The following is an 18994-nucleotide window of genomic DNA, read 5'->3' as shown; positions in this document are numbered from 1 at the left end:
TCATTCAGGATAGGGTCTCAGTCTTAATGAGTTACATGTTCATAACTTGAGTTTTTCTTGTTTCTTTCAAGGAACTAAACCATTCAACCTCACGTCCACTCTTGTTATCTTACACATCACGTACTGCTGTAAAAAGGGGGTCCTTGGACTTTAGGTGGACCCTGCTAATGGCGGGTTGATCCAAGTGTATTGATACACTTAATCATTTTATTTTGGTATTCTCTTTCATTTAAGACTTAAAAGGACTTTGTAAATGATTCAATTAAATTGTGTGGCAATCTTCTAAAAAATTTAAGTAGAAAAAAGTCTAAGCTTCCTATATGTAAGCTCTGTGAGGTCACGATTTTCACTGTGTGAGTAACTTAAGCTCACTAGATACAGTATCATCTTTGCCATCCAATAAATATTTACTTATTTTTAAAGATAAAATGTACAATTTTTCTTCCTTATTTCATCTTAATTTTCCCTATGTCCTTAACCTAAAAAACTTCCATTCTTATGGTTCCTTTATATCATTTAGTTATATGTCACTAAAAAATTAGAAATCCAAAAAAAAACCCCCTGATAAAATCTACAAGCTTAATAATATACTGCTACTTTCCAGGATATCTATCTATATTTTAAAGCAGGCCACATCTTTATTTACATGGAATAAATTATCTAATTATGTAAAGTGCTTCATCACATATTTAAGTGCTCAATGAATTTTAGCCAGTATCTCAGTAATAGTAATACAAAACTGATTTATACAAAATACACCAGTATTTCTAATTTTGGAGTTTTGTGGGATCTGGAGGATTCACTGGGGATGAATTTGGTGGCCAGAAATGTCTTCTGACAGCTATATAACCCTTGCCATATAATACGGAAGAGGGAAAAAGATGACTGATCTTACTTTAAGTGAAGTCAAGTCTAGTAAAGGTGGTAGTGAACAGTTTATCGCCGTCCTTGTACTAGCATAAACTAATCAGTCAACTCACATTGGAGCAAGGAAAGGAAAAATTTAGCCAGAATAAATGATGTGCTCATGTGCTTAAAAATCATCATGAGTTAAAAATCTATTTAATTACTAGAACAGGTAGAAGCTACAATTAAGTAACATTTTAGTGATACGAAGGTACCCATAATATCCAATCATTTGCCTCAGTTTTGTTATATGTATATGAAGATAATAGCAGCAATCTTATTTTGTTATTGTGAAAATTAAATGAGTGAATTAATGAATAGATCTGATGTAGTTATGAGACAGTTTCCCAGATCCATTGTGGGGACATATGGCTAGACAAAGATATTTTTTCTGTTTTTCTATGTTTCTTTCTTTCTTTCTTTCATCTACCTATATCTATCCATACATCCATCTATCTACTGATCTAATTTGTACCCTGAAATATTAGCATTTTTGTGGTATTTTCACGGTTAAGGGAAGAGAATCCTGCATATTTCAAATGGGTATGTGGATGCTATGCTCATTGTTCATGCTCTTCCAATTTAATGCTCATTTTCCAATGAGTATGTTACAGCCAACATGTTAATTGAGAATAAAACATATAAGAACTGTACCTGAGAGGTTTAAAATCCTAGTACAAGAAAATAAGAAAGATCAGAAAGCTAAGAAAATATGGTGTCTTTTTTGTGTTTTGTTTTTTTAGTTTTTTTAAGTCATGTGCAACCTTTGATTATTTAGCATTTGATTATTTTGAGTTATAAATTACCAAGTCCTTCCCTTGCTTCTAGTTATCTTGCTGTCTGCTTCTGAGTCATTTCACTGTTACGACTCAACATATGACAGCCTACATTAAGAGGCAGCCCAAGAAAACGGAAGAAGCTAAAGTGAATAATTTTGCTCTCTGCTTATGAGCATGGTTCAAGGCTGGAAAGGACACAGGTAAATTTTTGGTGAAAGTTAAATTTAAGGATTATTTCTGTTTACCCACACCACTATTCTGTTCTATTACTATCATTAATTGAAAGTTCATTGGACATAATTTAGTGGCTTAAACAAGATTTAAACGCTAGACCTAAAATTTTACAGCTTAGAAGCCTTCATACCTTGATCTGGACTGTTCCTCACTTTGAGGTTCAGTGCCTCCTGTGTATTTTCTGTATTAGTTTTCTAACTTATATAATGAGGACATAATATAAAGTGCATTTCTAGAGAGAATATTATAACTTAAAGAGTTTGTGAAAGGCATTAGTGATATATTGCCCCACAGGCACAAATTATCACTCAGTAAATGCTGCAATTTTATTGCAAATGCATTGCAGCTAATTGCGCTGTTCAGACTAGCTTGAATATGTATTTCTTCCAGGCATTGCAAGGACTTTGTGCTGTGATGTAAATTCTTATCATCTCTAGTTTAAGAATTACAGTGTAATTCTTCTTCCTTTTCTCATCACAGTCTCCTGAACACAAAGCACCCGATTCTATGTTATGCTGATGGTCCAAGAAAAATGGTGAAAGACTAAGAAGCATGGTTCACGACTTACTGAGTTACGAAAACCAAAACCTTTTCTCATCAAGTGTTCCACGTATGAATGTGGTATAGATATATTTAACCCTAGAAAAAGCCAATAGGCCTGTGCAATATGAAACAGGAGATAACCAATAAGGCAACAGAACAACAGTAAGTCATATGACATCAACATGCTTAATATATCTAAAATGAAAAGCCTTCTTACCTAGCATGCGAACACATTTGGCAGCCTGTTCGGGGCTTTCAAAGAATTCGCCACACCTCTGAAAGAAAAAAAAAGCCATCATTATTTGAAGACTTTATAGCAGGATTTCAAAGGCAACATGTTCACGCAACCTGACATTACCATGACATTATTCTATCTACATGTTTTCTGGGGTTACCTGCGTCTAGGCGCTTGGGTCATGAGCAGAGACTTCCCTGGTAGTGAAATATTTGAGAGTTAAGCTGGGACGGATTTTCCCACATGCCTCATGTCCTGGCCTGATTTTGTGTGCTCCTATGAGGAGTCGTGGCCAGAGATGCACGAGGTGTCTAACGGTTCCTATTTCACTAGAAAGATATACAGTCTGTCAGACCTAACAATATGAGGGTAATCCTTCCCCAAATTGGTCCTTATATAGCTCCAGAATCATTCTAAACTACCTACTCTGCAATCATCACAGATATGGTCATGCATAAAGTCAGTGGCCTATAGTTAACTCTCTGAACTTGGGGTGGAAAACAAATAAGAAAATGATGAAAAACTAGCACTCATAGGTGTTTCTCCTGAACCCAGAGACACATGGAAATACAACTTTCTTGTCTATGTCTTAGTTTTAACATGCTTATTGAAAGTTTTAATAGGCCACATAAAGGCAAACTTCAAAGATACATCAGTAATGTAAGAAGAGACCACATTTGTATATGTGATTGACAAATGGTTTGTATATGAATATATTAAAAATCTTCCAAATAAATAAGAAAATAACAAATAGAAAAAGATAAAGGATATGAACAAGCAGTTTGTGCAAGAGGAAATCTGAATGGTCAATAAACAAAGAATATACTCAATCACTTATAGTAATAATTAGGAACCAGCAAATTAAAGATAAAATGAGGCCTATTTTGAACTCACCACTGTGGCAAAACTTAGAAATTTGGAAATAACAAGTGTTGTAATAAATGTACAACAATGAATACTTTCACCCATGGTAGGATAGAATATGAAATGATAGAATCATTTTGGAGAAAAATTGGCAAAATTTTATTAGATTTCTACTTACTAATTACTAGATTTCAACCTAAATTGAAATGTACATGCCCCAAGACATAGCAAATCATCTTATAAACTGATAACCAAAAATATTTTCACATACAATTTTAATGTCCAGCTACAAAATAGATAAATAATATGTTATTCATACCTTGGAATACTACATGGTGGTTAAAGGAATGAATTAGGAATATAAATACTGTAAAGATACATATATATACACACACGGCATATATATTCAAATTGTTTAATATTCAAATCTTATAGAATATATGTTAAAATCATAAAAAACAGCTAATATTTAAATAATAAAATATAATGTTAAACAAAAAGCTATCTTCATTTTTTATCTTATTAAAAATATCTAAACATAGTATGTATTTTTATGGATAAATTAATTTACAGAAACTATATAAAAACAGGCAATGAATAGTGAACATGAAATTAAGGGAGAAGGAAAATACACAGAGTAATGAATGCTGAAGGGCATTTAGGGGTTATCCACTGTTTCTACAGAGTAGTCTTCCCTTATCCATGGGGCTGCCTTTCAAGACCCCCGTGGGACACCTGAAACCACAGGTAATACTGAACCCAATATATGAGTATATTATGTTTGTTTCTACACATTAGCTATGATGAAGTTTAATTTATACATTAGGCACAGTAAGAGAATAACAATAACTAATAAAGTAGAACAACTAAAACAATATATTGTAATGAAAGTTATGTGAATGTGGCTTCTCTCTTTGTCTCTGTCTCAGCAGACTGGCACTAATTTCTTTTTCCTTCTTCACAATTTCACAGAAAGAAGATTCATTCCTACGGTACATCTTAGCAACCTCATTCAATTTTTTTTCGTTCCTAAAGTAGAAAATTTTCACGTTTTTACTTAAGGAAAGCATTTTATGGCTTCTCTTTGGCATATCTAAATTGCCAGCATCATTGCTTTTGCAGTTTGGGGCCATTATTAAGTAAAATAAGGGTTAGTTGAACATAAGTATGAGATACCACAACAGCCACCTAATCATCAAGATGGCTACTAAGTAACTTACTGGTGGGGAGTGTATAAAGCATGAACATGTTGGACAATGGAATGATTCACATCCCTGGAGAGGGGGCACAAGATTTCATTATGCTCCCTCAGAATGACAGGCAATTTAAAACTTAGGGTTATTTAGACTTCTGGTCAAGATGGCAATGTAGGCAGACATGGCTCACCTCTTTGCGCAACCACATCAAAATTACAACTAAAATATAGCACAACCACTACTCAGAACCATCAGAAATCGAGTTGAATAGAAGTCTGACTATGGAATTAAAGAAACCACATCCATCCAGACCGGTAGGAGGGGCGCAGATGCGAAAGAACTGGTCCCACACTCATGCAAGGTGGATAAAAACTCAGGAGGGCTATCTCAGAAGTGAGGAGTCCTAGCCCCACACCAGGCCCCCTGGCCCAGGGTTCCAGTGCCAGGAAAATAAGTCCCCATGACTTCTGGCTGCAAAACCCAGCAGGGATTGAGTTGGTGGAAGAAACTTCTGGAGTCCCAAGCAGTTCCTCTTAAAGAATCCATACACAAACTCATCTACTCAGACTCACTCCCTCTGAGCTCCAGCACCTGGGTAGCAGCTTAAAAGGCACCAGTGGTATACTGGGAAAAACTGAAGTGTCTGGCATCAAGGTGAGCAGAGGCCATTGTCCCTTTTCTAAACCCCCACAGAGCCACAGAGCCGGTAAGCTGGTGGCATAACTGAGACTCCATCAACCTGGCTAACACTGTTTGGTCTGCCTTGGAGATTCCCAGAGACTGCACACCACCCAATTTACTGGCCCACACAAGCTGCTTTTCTATACAAATGACTGATCTTGGCTCAAGCTTCACCACTTCCTAAATCCTCTCAAATAAGCAACAGCTGGCCTCAGTGAGCCCCAGGCCAGCCAGCCTAGATTCACAGCTTGGCTTCACCTGGGAATCTACAAACCCTTCACAAGTATCAGCCATCTCAGATAGCTTTATAACTCAAGCAGGATGGCCCTGGGCAAAACACAGGTGGGGGCTTACCTTGGCCTGCACCACCCAGGAAACCCCAGAGCAAACGTACCCAATGGACAGCTATAGACCATGTCAGAGCATCACCACCCTGCCCCTGCACAGCTGATCCTCCACGGAGGGCAGAGGTTGGTGGTAATTGGTCACAGCCAGTCCTTGCAGCTGACTGGCTTGGGTAAATCTCTCCCATTGATCTTCCAACAGCAACCAAGGCTCAACTGCAGGAAGAGGGAGTCCACACAAAGGGCACACCTCGAGTATCCAGCTTGGGTGAAAAGGAAGGCTGTGCCACTAAACCTTGTAAGACACCACTACATTAGGCCATGCTACCAAGACACAGAGTCAAAGCAGCTCTACCTAATACATAGAAACAAACACAGGGAAGCTGTGAAAACAAGGGGACAAAGAAACATGGCCTAAATGAAGGAACAGGTCAAAACTCTAGAAAAAAAGCTAAACGACCTGGAGATAAGCAATCTATCAGATGCAGAGTTCAATTGGTTTAAAGATGCCCAAAAAATTTATTGAGGACCTCAGCAGCATAAAAAAGATCCAATCAGAAACGAAGGATACTCTTATTGAATTAAAGAACAATTTCTAGGGAAATAGCAGTAGAATAGATGAAGCTGAGGATCAAATCAATGATGTGGAACACAAGGAAGAAAAAAATAACAACCAATCGGAATAACAAGAAGAAAAAAAATCCAAAAAAATGAGGATAGTGTAAGCAGCCTCTGGGACAACTTCAAGAGGTCCAACATTTGCATCATAGTGGTGCCAAAAGGAGAAGAGAAAGAGCAAGAAATTGGAAATCTATTTGAAAAAATGAAAGAAAACTTCCCTAATTTGGTGAAGGAAATAGACATGCAAATCCAGGAAGCACGGAGAGTCCCAAACAAGATGGATGCTAAGAGGCCCACCCAAAGACATGTCATAATTAAACTGCCAAAGGTTAAAGATAAAGAGAGAATCTTAAAAGAAGCAAGAGAAAATACGTGAGTTACCTACGGGGGAGTTCCCATAAGGCTGTCAGCTAATTTCTCAAAAGCAAATTTGCAGGTTAGAAAGGACTGGCAAGAAATACTCAAAGTCATGAAAAGCAGGGACCTACAGCCAAGATTGCTCTACCAAGAAAAACTATTATTTAGAATCAAAGGGCAGATAAAGAGCTTCCCAGACAAGAAAATACTAAAGGAGTTCATCATCACCAAACCCTTATCATATGAAATGTTAAAGAGATTTATCTAAGAAAAAGAAGATCAAAACTATGAACAATAAAATGGCAAAAATACATATCTATCAAAAATTGAATCTGAAAAACCAACTAAGCAAACAAGAAGAACACAGACAGAATCATAATACAGAGAGCATTTTGATGGTTGCCAGATGGGAGTGAGGTGTGGGGGAACGGGTGAAGAGGTGAGGAGATTAAGAAGTACAAATAGATAGTTACAGAGTAGCCATGAGGATGTAAAGTACAGTACAGGAAGTGGAGTAGCCAAAGAAGTTATACGCATGACCCACAGATATGTACAATGTTGTGGGGATTATCTGAGGGAGTGGGGGTGCTGGGAGGAGGGCAGCAAAGGGGGAAAAATTGGGACAACTCTAATAGCATAATCAATAAGCTATAATTAAAAAAATAAAACTTATAAATTGTTTATTTTTAGAATTTTCCATTTAATATTTTCAGATGGTTGATGGTGGGTAACTGAAAGCACAGAAAGCAAAATTGCAGATGGATGGGAGAGGGGAAGAACTACTGAGATGGTTTGTTCCTTAAATTATTCTCTAAACTGTGGTCTATGCTTGAAATATTTCATAACAAGAAAAGAGTTCTCCCACATGCAACACTCTGAATATAAAAATGGCCCTTTGCAAACTGCTTCTTGGCACCTATATCTGTCTTCCTTGGACTTACAGAGGCCGCCGAGCACCAGGCTGAACTTATTTTTACTAGTTATTACCTAGGAAAACTGAGGACATGCTACCTAGCCCACTTTGCTCTTTCACTGTTCATAACTTGTTTGATTTCACTTCTGGCAATCTTTATTGTAGTATTTTTGCTCTGTGGTTGGAAATCCACTTATGCTCAGGGCAGACTTAAGTTACATGCAGATTTTCAGCTGGGTGGGGCATCAGCACTCCTAATCCCCACTTGGTCAAGGGTCAACTGTACCTACACTTCATATATTATAAGGCAAAGTAATTTCTGGAGAAAGCAATTTTTGGATGTGAAACTCCACATTCTTTACCCATAACTAAGAAAAATGCTCTGGGACAAAGCGGGGTAGGTTGAGCGGGTAAAGGATGACTCAATTACAGTCAAATCAACCGATTTTTCTGGAATGACCTACATTGTGCACAAATAGATGGGGAATTGCCTCTGGGCCACGAAAAGGGGGCAAAATGCTTGGGTGAGTCAAGCGAATGGACTGCAGAAGAGGAAGAATGGGAGTCCGAAGGTGGCAAGAAGGTATTAAGTACTAAACAAAGAGTATCGTGAGCTCTTTTCCCCATTACTCTGCTGACCTAAGTATCAAGTGGTATTTATCATGTCATTTAATCTCTGCATGCTTCATTTCTTTGTAAGTAACATAGGATACTACTATATGCCACAAAGTCATCTCAGTAAGCAGATGTGAGGATTAATGACCGTGAAGTCTGATTTCACTGTTGGTCTGTGTTTTGTCTGTATTTTGGCAGAGGTTAAACCCTTTCAAATGGCCAGCATCCATTTCCTGCATCACCTGCTTTTTAAAGTGGTATTTTTATAACCTGAAAGAGTTAATAGCTATTTTTAAATGAAAGATCAGAGATTTCTAAAATGTTTTCAACTCCTTGGCAAAACAAAGTGCTAACTAGCAAGTTCTATCAATTCATATTCTGGGTCCTACCAGGAAATAACTCCGGAGTGCTCTCTTCCCCTTTGTGAATGACAAAGCCCACACATGTGCTGGGACTGAAGGGCTCTCCTTCTTTTAGTTACAGGGACTTGCAGCAAAATATGTGTGGAGCTTACATAACTTCCCACAGCTACCTAAAACCCAAGGGCGGCCTTATTAATGTATGTCCCTCACAAGGCAGTTGGGCCTGGCTGGAGGTGATGCTGTGAGGGTCTTGCTCTCTTTCCTGGACACAAACAAAACCAGGAGAAGTTTCTGAAACTCCTACGAAACATGCATTCCTTACCAGTCATGGGCTGCCAGGGTTCACCGACCATGCAAACTTCTGACCAAGCAGCAAGGCAGGCATGGTGGTCTTCTGAGGACCCTGAGGCAGTCCCCTTCCTGTCTTCATTTCTCAGCCTGTCCACAAAATGCCTGAGGCACTTCTAACTAGTTCTTCAGTTGCTCTGCTTTGTAAAGTCACCTAATAATGGTGACAGGTTTTAAGGCAACACCCAGAAGGGAAGCTGATTATTCCATGACTTGGGGCGGGGGGGAACACCGTATTTTTTCCAATGTTTTTTTCTCATTGTTACTAGTGTTAAAGGGACCTTGTCTGTGAGGTGTTGGCTTGCTGTGCAACCAAGGGTGATGACCCAGTTTAGGAGATGAATTGGGTTAAGCCATGGGGTCTGAGCCTCAGAAGACTGCAGGATCTGCCACAGGGGAAGGTCTCATGCCCTGCTGGGATCTCAGGGGCCGCAGCCTTTCTCCCTTGCAGCTTTGCCTGGGCATGCAGACCCCCATCCCAGCAGCCTGTTGTGATGACCCCGACTTTGGTCTGGTTCTGATCACCAGGCTTCTACCTAATTCTCAGGTTCTCAGTTCTCCATAGGATCACCATCTTTGTTTTGTCTTCTGTGCCTGAAATACTGAGACCAGCTCTCCTTGTTTATGCCCATTCTCAGCCAACACTGTCCTCAAATAGTAGGGCATAGTTATCAAAATCCTCATCCAAAGGGCTGGAACGCTGCCCGGGACAGATCCTCCTGGATCATGCCCTCCTCCCATAGCAAGCAGAATATGCTGCACATGAACTCATGTGTATAACACCTGTCACCCTCTTGGACCATAAAGAAGAAACCACTTCCATTGTTAGTGTTGCTAATGTGCCTCATTATAGCAACTCTGGTGCCTTATAAATACCAGGCCCTCAGTAAATACTTGTAGAACTAACTAGCATATATTCCGCCTATACTATGGGCAAAGCAGTTGTAAGTGCTGTACATCTACCATCTCATATACGGGTTTAAGAGAGTGGAAAATTGAGGCATAGAGAGTACCACTCACTACAGAATATTTTCCTCCAGTGAGTGAGAGAACGAAAGCTGACAGCTTACCTGATGCTTGACCACTATACTTAGATTCCCACATATTGGCTACTATTGGCTTCCTCATTGCCTTGGCCAAGTAGACTGTCTATTTCCATCCCTTACTCACATTCATTAGCCAGGAGCTGTTTCAGTGAGTTGCTGCCTATGAAAGTGTAGGCTTTGGATTAGACTGATCCAAGTTCAAATCCTATCCCGTTGCTGCCTCCACTTACCTATTATACTACCATGGGCAATTTATTTAGTTTTGCAAAACCTGCTTTTTCACTTGTAACACACGGTAATATTATTTGCATGACAGTATCATTGTAAGATTAGTTTTTAATTCAGTAAGAGCAAGAATGTACTGATTTAAATTACTGCAGATAAGATTGTAACACAAAAATACAAATAAATAAATCTAACTCATCTATTAAAATTTTATTTTAATTTCATACTATTATTTAGGATTAAAAACAAAGAAATAGTTCTGATTTTAAAAGTCAGAACATTTCACGATTGGTTGCTAATACATATTTATTAAGAATTTTTTATATTCAACCTAAAATTTGCCTTTTAGTCGGGAAGAACAGAATGAATTTTATAAAATACCACCTCTATCTTAGTATTTTTCATTAAAATATTTAACTTCTATGAACTAAGTCATATGTTCCAGCAAAACGTGCAATAAAATAGATTTCTCTTAAATGAACTGTAGTTTTTCATCGCTTTCATCATAAAATTAGTTGTGAAAAATTGATATTAGGGTAATTTTTTAAATAACACTAAATATTCAGCAAACCTCTTTTTCTTAAAAGTTATATCTTAAAGGAAAATAATGTTGAGATATTAATAATAGTAGCTGTAATACTTGAAAGAATTTAAAACATCCAGGACAGTGAGATGTTCATACATTGTTCAGCTGGCAGTACTTCCAGCTTTCTTAAACCAGTTAATGTTTTTTTCTGCTTCAAAAAAGCTCCCGTGGTTTTTATTTTTAATATTCGCTATCACTTGCATGTATTAGCCTCTCAGGAGGCCCCGAGCAGCTAATCTTTTTAAGGCAGGTGTCTCGATATATTTGGATGGGAAGAAGTATTAGCAAACAAAACCCCAAACAGAAATCCTGTTGCTTGGATGGTTTCCCCCAGTGCCAGCTGGGCAATCACTGCTTTCTGCAAGTAGGTAATGTCAAACGTTATCAGCAAGTAAGGAATAGAGCATGATTCTTTATTTCCTTCCCACCCTTACACCTTTCTTCTGAAGCCGAAAGGAATTTAATACATGGCATTAGATGCTTACAAAATCATGGAGGGGCAGGCTAACGGATGGGCCTCCAGGAACGACTCTCAAAAAAAGCGCACACCTGGCTTATGAGGGAGGCTGTGGCGGCCGCAGTTGGGGAAGCAGAGGAGCAGGAGGCATCATTGAAGTTGTTGACATCAAGGATACGCCCCCACGGCAGCCGTCCAGGGCTAGAAGCTATTGGCACAGTTGCCTCTTGACACCCTGGTTGCTAGTGACTAAATGTTGGATGTTACTGCAGAAATGCAGAAAAACCCCTGACACCTCCACGGCTGTGCTTGAAAGATCATTAAAGCAAAACAAAACAAAAAGAGCCCCTGACATATAGACTCACTTTGGAAAAAAAACGGAGTTTGCTCAGCTGAAGAGGTGCTAACCATGGTCATTATTTGGTGGAAAATGAAGTACCTTTCATGTGCGCCAGGAGCAACAGAGACAACCTGGAGCGGGCAAGGCTTCACTCAGCACAGGCTGCCTTCATGCCCACCCGCACTCCGCCTCTAAGTACTTCAGTCCTGCGAGCTGGCCACGTTAGAGTCTCTCTAGAGCGGTTTCAATAAACAAGACAAAATGCCTGTATGATGATGTAGCTGTTTCATTTGAACACCCTTGAACTCCTAAGTATCCAGTATAATTACTAATGCATAATGGGTACTCGCAATGTTAATTAAATAAATGAATAAATAATTCTTTACTGTAATTCTGTGGGATGTACTTGAGATTTAAGACTATCTAGGGAAGCATGAGAAGAGATTTTTTTCTTCTGGAGATTTATGTATCAACACCAGTAAATGCTGCCATTAGAAGGAGCCATGCAATATGGAGCTGCAATGGTATTCAAAAGACATTTAAAACTTCTGAGTTACCTCCTATCTCACATTGTCCCCAACAAAGAACTGCAGGATACTAATCAAAGCCAGACCCCTAGAAGATGGGCCTAGACAGAAAATGGTTCAGGCCTGCAGATCATAAAAAGATAGCTTCTGTTAAGAGACCAAACTCCCTAAAGGGCCTAAAAGTTTGCGATCCCATTAATGTCTGTCAAATGAGTGAATGAGTAAATGATCATTCAAAATTACATCATCACTGAGTACCTACTCGGTGCAGGCACTGCACCATGAGTACAGACACAAAATCAAATACATTTAGGCTAGATGCCATCTCAAAAAGTTTATAGCCTGGCCTGAGGTCGGAACGTGGAAGGCTATGGGGATCCCCAATGGTGGCCGCCCGATGCTGCCTACAGCTATCAGAGATGGCTTTGAAACAGAGATGACCATAGGCTTTTCTGAAGGATAGGAAAGAGGTGGCTGGTGAAAGACGGGGCCCATCCAGGTAGAGGCAGCTCCCTATGCAAAGCCCATTTAGGATCCTGCAAGCAGCTGCTGGGTCTGGGAGCAAAGCTGTGGGAGCTCAGGGGAGAGGGCTTAATCAAAGCCGAAGTCACAGGTGAGACTGGAGGAAACTAGAGGCTTGCAGTGATTTAAAAAAAAAAAAATACGGACTGGGCTAGAGCGGATGGGTTTGCTTTTGAAGAGTGGAGATGCTTAATGACTTCTTTTAGCATTGTAACAGATATGCACAATACAGTGTTACCTGATAGCTTTCATCAACACAGTTGGCTACAATCTTTTTGTCCTTTTCTACCTTAGAATGGGTAGCAAGCTGGAGGTGTTCTCTTATTCCTTCTTCTTGGATTATTATACAGAATGGCTGTGAGCAAAAGAACAACCCCTCACCACACTGTTGAAACCTCACGCGGGCCGACTTGCACTACTGCAGAAGCCATTAGCACCTAGTGTTGAGCACATCACAACGTCCCCAGCTCCTGGAAGGTGCGTTTTCAGGGTTTCCTACTTTACAGTGGCCCGAGGCGGTCTACTGTGTGGGTGGCACAGCGAGGCCTTCATCCCCGAACACTGTGGCAGCCCTGGACACTCTGGTGCAAGAGGACGGCAAATTTGGAACTGGGGCTGATTTCAGCGCGAGCTCATGTTTTCCTTTCTAAGATTTTCCAGTGAAAGAGCAGATTTCCATCCCACTGCAGGCTGTTAAAACGTCAGACTAATAAGTTTTCAACAACCTGTCACTGCAGATCTCCAGCAACAGCCTGGCACTGTCTTCGCACCGGGGCCTCTTCGTGCAAACCAACCTTGGCCAGTCAAAATAAGAGACACACCAGCAAAAGGAAAAAAAAATGATAATCACCTCGAGCTGAAATTCTTAACAAATCCATTGTCGCCAACAGTCAGCAGCACATATTTGGGCTAAATAACCTGAGCTGACCCTTCAGGAAGGGCCACCCCTCATAAACCTCTAATTAGCTAGGGTTAGGAGTGACTTGAAAGATGTTAATGCTATTGCTACTGGAAGTGAGCCTACCAGCTTTTAACAGCTTTGTTTTCTTCTTCAGTCAAAGAACAAAATGTTAGCTCAATGGCGTATGCTTTCTATTAGGGAAGTGCCAGCAGCAGCAATCTCCAGAGAGTCTCTCAGCATTTTGTTACACACCCCTATTTTTAAATGTTTAAAAACTACTTATTATGAACCAAAACTTGGAAAACCTGGTTTCAGCCCAAGTGTAAATTTTTTTTTAAGTTACTAAAGCAAACGTCCAGAATGCAGAACTTGATTTTCTGTCATTTCAGGCCTGGACAGTAGGGGGCACTAGAAAGGCCACAGTACTATCTATGTGCTCTGGTTGGAGCCCCTCTGGGAGACTCTGGGGTCAGGTGGCCCACAGGTTCAGAGGCACTGGGCTGTGTTGCATTTTCCAGTTCATAAAGCAATTCTTCATGCAACACTTTGACTTTTATTCACACATCGAAAATCACATTTTTCATTGTGCAAAACAATGACTACAGCCTCTGAGTAAACACAGTTTTAGTAGAATCTGTGCCTGTGGAGGCTAATAGCATGAGGAATACAACTGGCGTATCTCCCTAATGCGCTCAGTTATTGGAACTGAGTAGGCATGTTGGTCCCAGGCACTTTGGGAATAATTCAGGTATGGGCTCTAGCCCTCCCTTTTATTAGACATAAACAGAAAAAAAATATGTCAAAATTTTGCAAAACAATCATTCTTTATCTTCTCAGAGCCCCAAGTGTTGATAACTAGCTCTAACTAGTTTTCAAGAGAAAGATACACTTCTGTAAAAGCAAATAACTTCACCTATAAGCACTTAGCTTACACAGAGTGAGTTTTTAAAGAATAAGTCCATAGCCCTTTTTTGTTAGAGAAAACAGGAAGCAATACAGAAAGACCACAGATCAGTGCATAGAATGGAAAGAGCTGAGACTCTCTGGGTTCCCATCCCTCACTAGCTGTGTGATCTCGGGCATATTATTACTCGTCTTTGTGAATTCACTTGTAGCGCAGAGGGAGGAACAATGTTCACTCCTCTAGTGACATCATGCGATATATATGAAAGCATCTTGTGTACTCTGAAGCCCACAATGGGACCTGCTGTGTGCGCTGTTTTGTGGAAGGAAGGAGGTGGAAGTAGGAGAGGGCCATCTGGCAGAACTGCGTACAAGATAGAAAACACAGCTCTACTGTGTAAGTCACGGTGTTTTATGAGGGGAAAATTTTTGCTCCTCTTGTGTTGGAGAACACCAGTCCCTCGGAGGGCAACCTGCAAAACTAAAGGTCTAAAGTGCAAGGGTGGCAGGGCAGGTTCCGGCAACAAGCTCAGAGTTGGGTAGAGTAGTAGCCAGCCTTTAAAAGGGAGAGAGCACAGTCTAATGCAAGATGCAGATCCAAAAGAATACAGGAAACAGATGGGCTGTATGAGGATTTGCATCTTGGACAGGGCAACCGCAGCACCAGAAACACACATTAACTTGGGAGGGATCTCGGAGACCACCGTAGACCACCGTGGCCAACTCAGCCATTTACAGATGTAATAAACAAGTCCCTGTTTCCATTCCAGGGTTTTATGATAATCCCAACATGGGCTCTTGAGTTTGAATCAAGACTCTTGCATTTACTAGATTTCTCACCTTGGGCAAATTACCCAATAATTTATTGCCTTTATTTCTTCTTCTGTAAAATGAAGATGATACTACTGCTAACTTCATGGGTTTATCATGAGGATTAAATGAAGGTTAAAATATGTAAAGTGCCAAGTATTCAGCAAGTTATTATTTTTAAGAATATACAATTATTTGAAAAAATAGAAGCCGTGAAAACCGTGGCTTTTTCAGCTGCACCCAGGGTTACTCCATGTTATCTCCTTAATCTAGACATTGAGCCATTGCCCTGGGCAGCCTCAAGCCCCAAGGGACAGAAGTCTGCAGTACCTGTTAGATGGAAGTGCCCAACAAGTATTTGTCTAATGAGTAAATGAATAGAAAATGAGAAGGCAAAGAGCAGATTGAAAACTGGACCAATTCTTACTAGACAAGTATTTTCACTTCCTGCCAGGGAAGGCCTTGAAGGTTTAGACCTCACTTTCACCAAATATTTCATTCAAACTATTCATTCAGCAAACTTTCATTGGGGGCTTTCCAATGCAGCAAAGGTGCTGATATATCTGCAATTGTGTGAATTTATTAATTAAATTAAGCAGAACCTATCACTATTTTGATTTCATTATTCTCACATCAACTTTGTGTGTCGAAAATATTAATTAGGGAGGATTAAGCTGACTTTTGTCTAGTGGAAATGTAGACCCTAGCCACAGGTGGCAAACACAAGGCCTGCGGGCCGAATCTAGCCCTCCACCTTGTTTTATCCAGTGGGCCCCTTGTTTCTACCTGGCGGCAGCGCCGAGCTCCTTGCCCCTAGTTAAGGAGTAGTTACAGCCCTAAAATTACATTTAGCCATTTGAAGGCAACTGCAAGGCTGATGTGGCCCCCAGTGAAAATGAGTTTGATACCCCTACCCTAGGAGGTTCCTACAGACCATTTGGTAACCAAACTGAAGCCCCAGGACTGTCTGCCTGATGCACAATTATGCTTGGAGTTAAGGAAGGAGAGAGAACTTAAATGGGTTTGAGAAACAGAAGGTTTCTCATAGTTGGTCACAGATACTGGCCAAATCCTTGATGGATGTGGAAGAGTTTCTGAATAATGTGTTGTGACTGGATAGAGGAGAGAGGAACTAACAAGTCCTCAACGGGAACTGAAGACACGAGATAAAGGTGTTTGTTCTCGGTACAATAAACTAGATGTAAAAGCCTTAACGTAACTGACAGAGGAAGTTAAGAATGACTAGAAGGAGATAATCTGGAGAACTCAAGAGTGGAGAGATACCAGGTTGGGAAAGCTGGCAGGGACCATCTGTTCAAGACAGTAGGAAAATCCCAGAAGTGTTTAGGAAGCTTTTATAAGGGGAATACTGTGCAGCAGCCACATTTGCTAACCCACATAGCTTCTCACCACACCTGGCAGTATCTTCAGATGGGAAAAGGGTTCTGCTACGTGAGGCCACTACTTTATGATTAAGGGATTAATGATACTTCCCATATTTTCCCTGATACTCATAGTTTTGACAATCGGCGATGTTAGGGGACACCACCAGAATGTTCCTCCATTTAGACTCTCCAGGATTTATTGCCTCTCACAGGGCGTTCACCATCAGCCAGACTTCTTTGAATTCAGTGTAATCCGTATGGCCTTTAGGAGCAGCGGATTATTGAAATGAGGATGTGACTTGTTAACTTCTTAAGTCTAGCATGAATATATCATGCAGAACATAGCTTTTCCAATCACGCATGGAGTGAAGCCTGAGGACGCGCTGAACGGGGCGATTAGCAGTGAAGTCCCTGGATTCCAGAAGGTGGAGGAGGCACTGGGGGTCTGAATAAAAGTCCTTCCCTAACACTTAAAAAAGGAATCTCAGAAACTACTGGGAGGGCAAGCTGCACTTCAGCAAAATCGCTCCGTTAGCTGACTGACACTGTCAGAGTGAAACCTGAACCCCCTTTCGCCGGGCACACCATGCAGCAGTGCCTCAGCCTGTCCCCCCACCGGGCCTGGGAGACAGACACTGTGAGCGCTTGGAGCAGCTGCTTTTTTTTTTGGTCTGAACTGCATATTGCCAACAATTACTAAACTCCAACCATCTGGTGGAAGTGTCCAAGCTTTAGACATTGGTTTTCTCGATTTACACTGCAATATCCAAGCTACTTTATGTGACCCTTTAGAGAGCGAAAGCTTGATAGATAATATCAGCAATATCTTCAAATCATTAAACAGACGTCACAATTCAAAGATTCGTGGGACCTCATCCAGCCTGTAACTGAATGAATATTTACTCAGGACAAAGGAGTACTTATAATGCGCTCCTTCCAGCTCACTGCAGTAATGCTCCTGTACATAAACCAACAATTAAATGTAATCCTATACACTTATAGTTTTAAAAGAAATTCAAACCAGTCCTTGGAATGAAATAACCCCAGTGCTCGAGAAAATGACTTCCAGAACATGAAGCCTTACATGCAAACACAGGGCCTCTGAGCCACAAAAGAACAAACACTTTTCCACAGGGATAAGGGCTTGTTGTTGCATTACTACTTGTGAGGTCAAAGATCCAGATGTTCCCATAGACAATCAAAAAACTATTACTGGTCAGACTGTATTGACCACCTCCATGGGGCCAGCTCTGAGACATGGACTTGGCCTCAAAAAGGAGGTTTCTGTAAGGTTTGCTGGCAATCAGTAGTGACCCCCGGTGAGAACTGGAAAATTCAATATCTTAGAGAAGTGACTGATAGGCTTCATAAGCTGCAAGTGGAAATGAAAATCCACGAAAACAAGTGTATATTTTGCTAGTAGTCACATTCTGCTTTGGTGTAGCTTACTAAACACCATGGCATATTTTGACAAGAGCTATATTTGAAAGTCACCTCCTCTTGGCCTCTCTCATTTCATGAAAGTAGAAACCTTCTTGTCCAGTTCACTGCTGTTCCCAGCACCCAGATCCACGTCTGACCCCTCACTGGCTCTTAGCAAATACTGCTGGAAACCAAGAATGAACAAATGATTTGGGACAAAACTACATCCAATTCATTCATGATGGCAGTCAAGCTAAAAATCTGAGATGGTGAAAACCCAAAGTAAAAGAGAAGACCAAGAGGATAAAATTATGCTTAAAATTTAAATAAGCTGAAATCACCAGTTTTATAGCCATTAACTTTCATAAGAACTTGGCATCTGACATTGTGCAGTGAGTCCACTATGAATTTATGCATTGAATCCAACCCAAAGGCAAAGATTTCTCCAGGTATTACAGTTTGGGAAGACAATTTTCCCTGGGAAGCAAGAATCAGCAGCTCTTTCCATGGTCAAACGCCACTGAAGTTAAGCAAAGGAGGAGATAAACAGAATTTGTTTTAAATTTTCTTGGTCAGAGTCCATACCAGGAAAATAGAGGCAATATCTATACTCTGTTTCATTAGTATATGATTAAAGGATTCAACCAGCAAAGTGTTTCAAATGATTAGCAAAAATTGTATAAGGGGTCCCTTGGGGATTCCTTGGGGGTAGTAGGTACCGTGTGTTGCCGATGGGGTCTGTAATTCTTGTTCTAATCACTCTATTTCCTCAAGACCCCCTGCAACTTTCTTAGGAATAGATTTGAGATTTAATTCTTATGAGTGTCAGTGACGCTGAGGAATCCTGAAGATCATGCTTCATTAGCTTCCCA

At 40.3% G+C, this 18994-nt stretch overlaps 1 protein-coding gene across 1 annotated transcript in view; it reads right to left on the bottom strand.

The window, feature by feature from the left end:
- Positions 1–18994, bottom strand: part of PDE7B (phosphodiesterase 7B) — a 293650-nt gene that overhangs the window by 187029 nt on the left and 87627 nt on the right. The window contains exon 2 of the mRNA XM_045188806.3: positions 2680–2737. Coding sequence (XP_045044741.2) covers positions 2680–2737 — 58 coding nt within the window. The remainder of the gene's footprint in view (positions 1–2679; positions 2738–18994) is intronic.

The sequence above is a fragment of the Desmodus rotundus genome, chromosome 11 (assembly GCF_022682495.2).
Source record: "Desmodus rotundus isolate HL8 chromosome 11, HLdesRot8A.1, whole genome shotgun sequence".
NCBI classification, from domain to species: Eukaryota; Metazoa; Chordata; class Mammalia; order Chiroptera; family Phyllostomidae; genus Desmodus; species Desmodus rotundus.
This window is presented reverse-complemented; position numbering and strand designations above follow the sequence as displayed.